General features: G+C 41.0%; 1 protein-coding gene across 1 annotated transcript; it reads left to right on the top strand.

The window, feature by feature from the left end:
• The first annotated feature begins 635 nt into the window (after nucleotides 1-635).
• LOC127096137 (uncharacterized) lies at nucleotides 636-1,370 on the top strand. Its single transcript, XM_051034747.1, has one exon. The coding sequence runs from the start codon at nucleotides 636-638 to the stop codon at nucleotides 1,368-1,370; it is 735 nt and encodes a 244-aa protein (XP_050890704.1).
• Nucleotides 1,371-12,149: the final 10,779 nt, after the last annotated feature.

Below are 12,149 nucleotides of genomic sequence, written 5' to 3'. Positions count from 1 at the left end.
TTGTGATCCTTGAGGCAATGCAAATGCAATGTTATGATGCCATGAGGGATTTTAGGGAAAAAATTAGGGTCTTACAGCGGAAAACAGTCAAGGAGGTCCATGACTTTGAGACCCTTGTCTAGAACCCGATGTCGATGATCACATAGTGCGGGCCCCCGAGAAGCTTTTCTCGTGTGGGTCGGTACGAAGATCTCACCCAGAAGAGGCTCATTTGAGGGAGTTGACGACCGGAAAGCTTTTGCCGTAAGCGGCAAACAGCCAAATGAATCGATGACTCTGGGGTCCCTATCTAACCCTAGACTATGATCGGTGAGATCCCCATTGTGAGTAAGAAATCAGAGTTATCCTCCATCTGTATCTCAAACCTGTGATACCATGCTAACTTATGTGTTCGACTCGTGAGAACCATGCTTGTGTATCATTTATTCACTCACTCATGCATGCATGCATCATAAAAAAATTCAAATACAATATTCACGCATCATTCTGCATATCATCAGACAAAAGCTAGAAAACTTACCATTTGACCCTTCTATCCAAAATCATCCACAATCAAGCTAACTTCCCGACATTCATACTACACGTGCAATAATCAGAAATTGCTCATGGATCAGTTGGAGCAGAATTAGGCTACTATGAGGCAGGATATGACCACTGTGAAGGCTCAGATGGGTCAACTTGTGGAAGCCCTACAAGATCTGGCTAGGGGACAAGAGGAAATGCGTCAAGCTAATCTGAGAGCCTCTACTGCCAACCCTGTTGTGGTGACTATACCGGTGAATCCACTAGGAGGAGTTGGTACACCTGTTGTAGCTCAGCCACCTCCCGAAAGAGGACCAATCTATCAAAATGTTGCTCAGACTTTCAATATCCCTGTCAATGGGAGAGCTCAACCCGAGATGGACGATCAGCAGGATGCTTTCTTCACTATGAAGGTTGACTCAGTTTATGAAGCTTTTGGGCCTTCTCCTGTTGACCTCAAAAGGAGATTTCAAATGATGGAGGAGAGATTCAAGGCGATGCAAGGTCTTGATACCTTTGGGTTGGATGTTTTTGACATGTGCCTAGTGCCAGACGTGAAAATTCCTCCCAAGTTCAAAGTCCCGAGCTTTAAAAAGTATCAAGGGGTCACTTGTCCAAAGACCCACATCCGAGCTTTCTGCAGAAAGATGGCCGCTCATTCTAATGACGAGAAACTCTTAATGCACTTTTTCCAGGACATTCTTAGTGGAGCTTCTCTGGAATGGTATATGCAGCTCGAGCGCACGCATATACGAACTTGGAGGGAACTTGCTGAAGCCTTCTTGAAGCATTATCAGTATAACTCAAACATGGCCCCCAATCGGACTCAGCTCCAAAGCCTTTCTTAGAAGCCAGATGAATCGTTCAAAGAGTACACTCAACGATGGAGAGACCTGGCTGCTAGGGTTCAACCCCCTCTTCTTGAAAGAGAGCTAATAAACATGTTCATGGACTCCCTTCAAGGGCCATATTTTGAAAAAATGATTGGGAGTAACACCTCGGGATTCTCAGACTTGGTCATTGCTGGCGAGCCAATTGAGAATGGCTTGAAGATCGGAAAGATACAAGACACAACAGTTGCGGCTAGTGGAACAAAGAAGCCTCATTCCGGATTCTCAAAGAAGAAGGAAGGAGAGACCAATGCTATCGCTCAAGGGGGAGATGGAGGTTACCAAATTCCATACTATCCAGTGGCAGCAGTAACACCTAACCGGTATCCGCAACCAGCGTATGTCATTCCATCTGGTCCTCCAGCGGTGCAATATCAACAACCCTATGCTCCTCAGCAACCTGTTGCTTCGCAACAACAGAACTACTATCAGCAGGGTAGACAAGGACCAAGAAGGCCTTCCAGAAGGTTTGATCCAGTTCCCATGTCGTATAGTCTCTTGCTAGCTCACTTGCTCAAAGATTCGCAGGTCCATCTGAGAGAAGCTAAGGCTCCTCCAGTACCTCTTCCTCCCGGGTATGACATGAACGTCAGTTGCGAGTATCACTCTGGGACGCGGGGGCACTTAATCGAGAATTGCAATATCTTCAAGCACAAAGTACAAGACTTGATTGACTCAAAATCAATATCATTCAAGCCAGTTGTTCCAAACAACCCCGTGCAGGCCAACACATCTGTAGTGCCTTAGTCAGAGAAGCGGTAGATCTGAAGGATTGGTATCTATGGAACTGTCTCGTCATCTTTTTCCAGAATCAAGACCTCAAGCAGTGGGAGAATAAAGCGAATCATTCCAGCAATTTCTGGTTCAATCATGTTCGTGTGTGATTTTCTTGTTTGTCATTTGTAACAGTCATTTGTAATAAACTCGTTTGTTTTTGAATAATAATGACATTGAAATGAATATGCATGTTTTGAATAAACCCATTCGTGTCTACTCATACTTTATCTTGTCAATATTCAAATGTTGGTTTTTGGAGGAGGAGGATTGTAAGACCCCAATTTTGTCCCTAAGATCCCTCATGGCATCATAGCATTGCATTGCATAGCCTCAAGGATCTTTGAGCATCTTGGATCCCTTTCCCTTTGGGTAGGGATCTCCTGTGAGTGGTTTGAGATCACCAGGCATGCTTGAATTGTATATCATTGCTTTTCTTGTTTTATCTACTAACCAAAAGCACAAAAATATGTCATTTACATTTGTTGTTTGTAGCTTAAGCAATCATCAGGTCAAGAGCTTCAAGAAATTCCTTTGTGCAAGAGATGAGGTATTTTCTTGAGATGAAGATCACATGATCATTACAAGGAGCTTACATGAGCTAGGGTTCCATTTTGGAGCAATTTCATCAAGTGGTAAAGGCTCAAGCTAATCAAGGCATTTCAAGGTCATCTAAGGACCAAAAGTCAACTATGCAGTCAACTGAGGGCTATGAGATGGGAAATGAGTTGAGACACCCCAATCATGTTCAAACAAGGCCTATTCATCATTCTAAACATCCATCTTGAAGATTCAAAGGTCATGGCAAAAGTTACTAAAAATGGAAAATGACCTGTAATTCAAAGTTTCCAAATTTGGCAAGTTTTTGGTCCATATTCAACTTGACTTTTCAATATCAAAGAAGTTTCAAATGGATTTTTGGTGAACATGAAAGTTGTAAATCTTTGTCTCCCCTTTTCAAAAAGTCCTAATTCATGTCCATGTGATGAATGGTTGAGGAGTTATGGTCATTTGATCACAAAGTGTACATGGAAATTCAAAATGGCCTAACTTTTGATACAAAGCTCCAATTTGGTCCATTCCTTTTGCAAAATGTTTCTCTTGATCAAGACATCTCAAAATAGCCTTTTCCATGCATGGGAAAAGTGTATATTCTCATCATTTCTCATGTGATCATTTTGGAGGGAATTTCCACAATTCAAATTTGGCTTATGGTACAAGCAAGACAACCATTCCATCATGACCATTGGTTGATTTTGAGAAAATTTGAAGCTTAACATGGAGCTTATCACGTGTAGCATGTGCATGGGACCTCATTGTGCATTTTTGCAAATTGATCCACATCTCTCTAATCATATTTAATACAAGGCTTAATTGGATTTCAGTGTGATTAGCATGCCATATAAATACCAAACCCTAACCATAATTGAAAAAAAAGACAAGCATTTCAGATCTGAATTTTCAAATTCCCCCCAAAATTCTCTCTCTTCGAATTCTTCATTTCTTCACACAAACACCAAAAATTCTTGCATAATCTTGTTCATCATGCTTCATTGAGCAAGAATCAACCATTGGTTTGAGCAATTCAGTCCAGATTCGAGCAGTTCAAGTGCAAACTCATAGCAATGGAAGTTGGGAATTGAGCTAGATCCAAGTGGTTTCAATTGTTTCTTTGTGCACAAAGCTTCAAGGCAATGTTAAAGGAGTAGATCTGGAGTTGCATAGGCTTTGAGAACGCGTGAACAGAAACTTCCAATTTCAGGTGACTTCAAATTCATCCTCTCTTTTTGTTGTTTTATGTTCATAGATGTGAAGTTCATGTGGCATAGGTTATGTAGATATGATTAGATTTGAAAATGGTTAAGAAATGAGCATGTATGATGAACTTTCAGTTTTGATCTCAATAATGTTTTCATTCGATCTGGAAATTACATGAAGAACTAGATGAAATCATTAGCATATTTGGAATCCTTGTTGAAATATGGTTTGAATGATGTATAATTTGTTGAATTCTGGAAATTTTGTGGTTGAACTCCACCGGAGATGGCCGGAGAAGACGACCGGAGACTGTAGCTCCGGCGTCTGGTTATTCCTAGGGTTTGCTTACGTGTTTGTCCATGTGTACGTTGGCGTGTGAGATCCATTAGTTAGGAATGCTTTGACCATGCCATGCGTGTCTTGACCTGCTGATGTGTGTGTGCTGACTGTTTAATGAAACACATCGTTTCATTTAGTTGAGTTGGCTTCCATGTGTGCTGTTACGTGTGTGTTTGATTGGATACCACTGCTTTGACCATGCCATGCGTGTTTTGACTTGCTGACTGAGCATGCCACCGTGTTTAATGAAACGGTGTGTTTTGGTGTTTGAATGTGAGTTGTTTGATTGCCATGCGCGCCAAGATCTGTGGCTATGGTTTTTCTGATTTAATTTCAAATAATGCTTTTCCCTCCATATTTTTTGTGCTTATTCCATTTATTTTAGTCATCTTTGAAAAATCATAAAAAATAGAAAAATGATCCAAATTGACTCCAATTTTTTTCCTAGTTTTGTATGAATGTCTAGTTTTTTTTCTGGTATTATTTTCATGAATTGTTGGTGGCTGGATTTTTTATGTGTGATTTTTGAATCTATGTTATGCCAAATTGATATGTTGTGTTCAATGCTTTATGAAATTCTCCATGTTGAGCTTCTTGATCCAATTTTTTGTGTGATTAATATTCATACATGATGTGAATTTTTGATCACTGGTTTGGAATTTTTCTCATATGCTATCATTGTTTTTGACACATGAAGATATAGTGTGACAATTTGTATCACATTTTTGACATTGGATTGTTGCATTTTTGTTCACATATCATTTGAACCTTTCTGGATTTGATTTTTTGCATGATGATTATCCATGACATGATAAACTTACATAAAAAATATCAAGGTCATTGCATGCTTTTCTGTTTTGATTTGGATTTTCTAAGTTGGAAGTCCATTTTTGTGCTTATTCTTGGTCATTGCATTGCATGAACCATTTGAGATATTTGCTTATTGATTTGATGTTGGTCCTTTTGAGGACATTTTGTGACATGTTTGAATGTGCATTATGTGAAAGATTGGGTTCTGTTTTGATCATTTGATTTGGTTTTGAATCTAGTCTTTGCACTATTGTTTTGTACATGAACTAACTTGGTTTTGTGTTTCAGGTTTGGACATTTAGCATTGATGGTTGATTTGTTCTCATTTTGTGAGATGCAAATGATTTGAGTTCTAACTTGTGTTTGTTTTGTAGGATTTTAAGTGATGTGCTTGAGCTCATGAGTTCATTTGAGTGCTTGAGCATTGTTCATTGAGTTGTGCAACTGTGAATGGTTTCACTGTTTGTCTGTTGGTTTTCTGACTGAAATATTAACTGGTTAGCTTTTGTACAGGTACCTTAGTTGCTCTCTTACTTTAGCTCTTACTTGAGCTTTAGATTGTGGTTGATACACCACTCAGGTAGTTAGCCTCTTACTTCAGGTAGTCTGAAGTCCTGTCACCTTTTCGGCAGGCATTTTGCTGGCAAGTCCTCCTTCAGAGGCTCTGTTTGTGTTTGTTTACAATTGTGCCAAAGACCTCCAAGATGAGGCATGTGATACTTAATAAGACCTCCAAGAGTTGAGGCAATTGACGGATAAAAAGGATTAGTAGCCAATCCCCCGTTATTCAGTGAGTCGTTCCTTATGCTCGCACTACGTGCTGATGCTTCTGAACATCTACCCAAGATCTTTGTCCAGTGTCTGTCAAGTGGAATAGGATCTCACTTTCTGGATCCCCACGCTTTCTTTTGTCATAAGCTCACCCAGGCCAGGGTTAAGAGCTATGAGGTCTCATCCTCATTTCCATTTTGATCAGCTTCACCCAAACTCTCAATGTTAGTGGTTAAGAGCTCCAGATTGCCCATTACAGTTTGGCTTGTTTGTCGAGGTTGATATGACCCCTCTTGACTAAAGCCCACCCATTTGTTTGAGCCTCTTGTATGTATATAGATTGTGATGTTTGCTTTTGATGTGTTTGCTTTTGATGTGTTTGCTTTTGATGTTTTGTTTGTTATGGTTGGGAGTCGGATATAAGTCCATGTATTGGCATTCTGTTTCCTTTTTGTTGTTAGGAGTCGGGTGTAAGTCCATGTATTGGCATTCTGTTTCCTTTTTGTTGTTGGGAGTCGGATATAAGTCCATATATTGGCATTCTGTTTCCTTTTGTTGTTAGGAGTCAGGTGTAAATCCATGTATTGGCATTCTGTTTCCTTTTATTGAGGATCTCTTATGAGACTTGTGTGATTGCTTATGCTTTGTGCTTGCTTATTCCAAAGGATGGGATTGGATCATCTATATGATCTCAAGAGAGGAACTCCTAGTGTGGTTTCATTTCTTAACCCTCACCTTTTTGTTTCATTAGGACTTAACCCACCTTCTTCATCCCTAACCCAAGCCAAAACCTTTTTGTGCAAACATTTGACTTTTGTTTTCAACATTAGAAACCTAAGCCTTATGCTTTTGATTTTCAAACTTTCTTTTCATAACACTCATTTTGAATTGAATCTTTAAGTCAACTTTGACCATTTTGTATATACTTCTAATTGGTAAATATAACCCATTCAAATTTCTTTTGTGGTTCCAATGTCCACTTCTTAATCAAATTTTCCATAACCTTTAGCTATTAGGTTTGAGTTATCTTTGTGGTAGATATAATACTCACCTATGTCCTTAGTGATGGACAATGAGTCTTCCATGCTTATTATAGGGTTAACCCCTCACTAGCATGTTGAAGCTATCCTCACATGGTGGACTTGTGGTTCTTCAGGTTGAGTTTTCTCCCTTTGCTAACAAAAGACCTTAAGGCTTTTGGACCAATCAATCCACTCATTTGTTTTGAGATTTTTTACCCGAACTACGAGGTTTTGATCCTAATCTTTTTATAAGAGGGTACGTAGGCAGTGGGTTTATCCATCCAAACACAAAAATGAAAATAAACTTGTATATTCTTTTCTCATCTCTTCAATCCTGTTTGCACAAATAAATTTTCACAAAAACAATAACCTTTGCAACAAGTGTGAAAAGGGCTCCCTAGGAGTACCTATGATGTTTTGGGTGCCTAACACCTTCCCATTGCATAACCAACCCCCTTACCCAGATCTCTGTCTCTTTTACTAGTTTTGTTTGTAAAACTTTTAGGTTTTTGTTCGCTTTCTAACCATTCCTTTGGATAAATAGAAGTGCGGTGGCGACTCGACTTTGTATGATTTACCTTGGATTTAGTCAATATCTCCAATGGTAACGAATACACCGCTACAATGATGAAATTAAAAACACGAAACGAAATCACTGCTCGTACGCTTTTGAATAAAACCTTGTTGGTGATGTAAGACATTGTTTCAAATCCCAAACACCAGAGATATAAGGAATATAATCCCTAGTCAACCCTTTCGAGCCAAGGAGTAGGAGTTTCTTTCTTAAATATAAAACCCTCAATCTCAAACCGGGGCAGGGTAGTCGTTAGTCAGTTTGACCAAGCGTTCAAACTTGAAAGGAGGACTGTCCTATCTGAGGACCAACCATATCTTATCCCTCATAAGAGGTCGAAAACCACCAAATTCCAAATGATTGTCCCTCACCCACAGAGGCACGAGGCGATCACAACCCATTAATGGACAGATGTCACACGATTTGTTTCAGCAAAAAGAAACAAAGAAAGAAAACAAAACGAGAAAGAAAGAAAGCCCGCTAAGTCGAAAACTCGAAAACGAGTGACTTCGGCAAAAATTAGGGCATCCATGTGGATTGTAAATCTGAACCAATCCAGCAAAAATAGGGAGATGGAAAATCTGCAAACGAGGAATCAAAAGAAAATCCTCAACAAGAACAAAATCGTGTGGCTACCAAACCAAATAGAAGGTGCATGACTGCCACACCAAGAACCTATGGGGTTCATTAACTTTCACTCCCAAGTCCCTTTTGGAAGAAGAGCGTTTATTTCAAACTAGTTGAACGTAGGACTGGAGAACATCACAAAGAGCGGATGGGTTAGGTTAGGTTCGAGCCTTATATCCTTTATTTCTTAAACCGTGAACCAGACCGCGCTACAACCCTCATAAGACCTAATTGAAGCAAATGTTTATTTCGAAGGCGTACTATAGTCAGAACGATCTTGTTAAAACTGACTCCTCATCAATTTACTCATATGTGTTGATATTGATATGTGACATTCGTTATCAATGATGCATTCATTAAATGTCAGAATTTCAGTGAGCATGTTTCGATTTCAAAACTGCATAAAAATGACACTGCATTATCATTTCAAGAATGGACTTGTCTTACTCGTGAGTAAGCACCTGACATCAAGAGATCTGCCACAATGAAAGAACTTGATGGTTCCAAATGCCTGAGACCTTCGTTGAGTAGGGGAAGGCCACTTCTCTTTTGATTACATCAATCAGAATGTTCGAAGACTCTGGCGAGCAGAAAGACAAACCGCTTCGAGATCACGTCAGTCAGAGGCAGTCACTTTGAGAAATCTCTACAAGATTCAGTCAATATGAAGTAGTTAAGACGAGATTCAATCAATCTCTCTGAAGATCAGTGAATCAGGGGCATTCCCTCAAAAATTAGCCAACTAGAGGCAAAATTACTTCAAGGCTCATACTGGGGTAGGCCACCCCAAGAGCACAAGAAGTCAATCTCCCTGAAATGGTTAATCAGAGGAATGTAGTTCCGAGACACTAGGGCAGATCCGATGGTGACAATCCACGATGAAGTTGCTTCTAAACCTGCGATTAGGGAAATCCTTGCAGATACCCAACAACTGGGGGCAAGAATGTCCAAATAGTGGAAAGTTCTCTCCCTACTTACAAAAGCATTTCAGATCTAGCCTGGGGCAGCCAAAGGTCTACGTCAGCTCCATCCTCCAGCAACATCAAGAAGTCAGATGTCGGGAAGTTATGTGAGACGCGGACCACCCTCCATGAATCAAAAGCCTTACGACCCAAGCAACTTCCTCAACATTCATTGCATCGTACCCAAGATTGGGGCATCCGTAGATCCTCATATCATTACATCAACCTGTCATGCATAATTCATATAATCACATTCATACATATCATCCAGCATATCACAAATCTCTCTAACAAGGAAGAATCAAGCCCAAAGCTCTCTTGGCAGTATTCAACTGCCCATTTTCGTTGGCATCTTTCCATAATCCACCCCGTTGGCATTACACAATAGAAAAAAATGACCTTTTTGACTCTTGTAAAGCTCCTAGTCGGGAACCCCGACAGGATTGTTCGAAGTCACTCTTTTTTCTCTTACCTGCCGTAAGCCTGTTGCCTCCTTCATGGAGATAATTTCATTGAGATAACTCTTCTTTCGTGATTTTATTTCGTTGCTTGGTGCATGAAATCACGTCTCCCCCTCGTTGCCTTTTGCACGAGAAGGGTTGTCTCTATCAAGACTTTGCCTTTTGATTTGTTTCAAAATACCCAATGTAGGTTTGGTGAGTCCCGGGAAGGGTAGCCATGTTTCGAAAACTTCATCCCTGCCGTTGTGCCTGTGGGCCCCCCTAAGGTTTTTGTGTCTACAGCAAAGTGCCCAATTGACATAGCCTGCCAAAACCCAGACCTTGTTTGGCAAACATCTTGCAAAGTCTAATTCTCATTGGCAAGACCCCTATCTCTCAAATTCGAAAGACCAATCAAGCAGCAATCGTCAGAGTCTATCACTTTTTCAATACCCGTCAGTATTTATCTCCCTTCGCTCGTCAGCGTCTATCACCTTTTTTCGGTACCCTTCGGTATTGATATCTCTCTTCCCCAACCGCAGAGTTGTAGATAATCACCCTTTACTCAGTTTTATATGCCATTACCTCTAACCCCGGAGTTGAGAGACTATCTTATACCCGACCTCTGAGTTGACTCTAATTCGTACTCCAACCTCAGAGTTGTTGTTTATCCTTCCTATCCCCAACCTCAGAGTTGTCGCCTTTCTCTTTCACCTGACCTCAGGGTTGATGGTGACTCCTTTTCCAGCCTCAGAGTTGTTGTCTATTTCTCTTATTCCCAACCTCAGAGTTGTCGTCTATCCCTTTCATGTCTGACCTCAAAGTTGTGTGGTTCCCCTTTCCAACCTCAGAGTTGTATGTTTCCTCTTTTCCAACCTCAGTGTTGTCGCCCTTTTGCAGCCTCAGTGTTGTTATCTCTTTTCCAGCCTCAGAGTTGTTGTTACTTTTCTCATTAACCAACCTCAGAGTTTTATGTTCACCTCTCCTTATCCCAGCCCCAGAGTTGATGGTAACCTTTCTTATTTGCAGCCTCCGAGTTGTTTCCCCTTTTTCCAACCGCAGTGTTGTCGTCCCTTTTTCCAACTGCAGTGTTGTAGCCCCTTTTCCAACCGCAGTGTTGTAGCCTCTTTTTCCAACCGCAGTGTTGTCTCCTTTTTCCCAACCGCAGTGTTGTCGTCCCTTTTTCCAACCGCAGTTTTGTAGCCCCTTTTCCAACCGCAGTGTTGTAGCCTCTTTTTCCAACCGCAGTGTTGTCTCCTTTTTCCCAACCGCAGTGTTGTCGTCCCTTTTTCCAACCGCAGTTTTGTAGCCCCTTTTCCAACCGCGGTGTTATGGTCCCTTTTCCAACCGCAGTGTTGTAACCCCCTTTCCAACCTCAGTGTTGTCGCCCTTTTCAACCTCAGAGCTGTCGTTGCTTATCGTATTACCCTAACCTCATAGTTGTATGTCGCCTTTCCTTATCCCGACCTTAGAGTTGTTGTTCCCTTCCCAGCCGCAGAGTTGTTATCAGAGTTGTTGTTTATCGTTTATCCTCCCAACCTCGGAGTTGAGTATCTGCTTGTGTCCCAACCTCAGAGTTGAGTAGCTATATTTTTTTTCCAACTTCAAAGTTGGTGTATCTCTTTCTAGCATCAGAGCTTATACCCCACTTTTTCCAACCTTAGGGTTGACGATCACCTTTTTTCAACCTCAGAGTTGAGTATCTACCCTTTTTACACTTCAGAGTGAATGTACTGTGTTATCCCCAGCCTCAAAGTTGAATGTCTATATTTCCGGCCTCAAAGCTGAATAGATATCCTTTTCAGCCTCATAGATAAATGCCTACCTTTTTCCAACATTGGAGTTGATGAACCTCGTGCCCCCAGCCTCAGAGTTGAGTGGCTACCTTTTTCCCAACTTGTGAGTTACGGTATCATTTTTGTATCCTCCAACCTCAGAGATGAAATCTGTAGACCCAACCTCTGAGTTGACGCCTACTACCTTTGTTCCCGACCTTAGAGTTGATGTTCATCTGCAAACCCGACCTCAGAGTTGATGCCTACCATGTCTCCAGTCTCAAAACCGATGTTGATCGCAATTTGTTTCCAACCACAGAGTTGAGAAGGTCCAGCTTTACCCTAGTCGCAGTATTAAGGTCAGAATTTTTCGATCCCCAGCAATCAGTGTTGCTTTTGCTTCTGTCCCCAACTTCGGAGTTGACGACCCACTACTTACTTCCCAATTCGCCTACTGTCGTCTCACTAAGGTCATTCGCCATCCCGAATCCTGGGATTCACCTGGCAAACCATCCAAAAAGAGAACAATTACCAAGGAGAAATCCCCCAACGGAAAATTCTTGCTCGGTGCCTTAAAAAAACTTGTTAGTAGAGACAAAATGAAAAAAATAATCAATCATACTGCATTAGCATACTGCATACGTCATGCATATCCAACCACTCATATATCCATTTACCCAAATAACATTCCTATTCCCAGCAGCTACCCTATGCAAAGACATGTTTATTCTCCTACTAGTGAATAAGACCTCCTTGTGACATATCTTCACATAGCTTACCTTTTGTTCATGGCGGGCAAATTTCCTGTTATTCTAGTATTTAATCCTCTCCTACCTTGATTGTCTGAAAGGAGTTGCTATCCATACATTCAGGTCCGAGAAGATT

The sequence above is a fragment of the Lathyrus oleraceus genome, chromosome 6 (genome assembly GCF_024323335.1).
Source record: "Lathyrus oleraceus cultivar Zhongwan6 chromosome 6, CAAS_Psat_ZW6_1.0, whole genome shotgun sequence".
Lineage (NCBI taxonomy): Eukaryota > Viridiplantae > Streptophyta > Magnoliopsida > Fabales > Fabaceae > Lathyrus > Lathyrus oleraceus.
Note: the sequence above shows the minus strand (reverse complement) of the source record. Positions and strands in the feature narration are given on the sequence as shown.

What these genes read in the sequence shown, in the direction of transcription:
- LOC127096137 (XM_051034747.1), top strand. Translation starts at nt 636, where the DNA reads ATGAGGCAGGATATGACCACTGTGAAGGCTCAGATGGGTCAACTTGTG.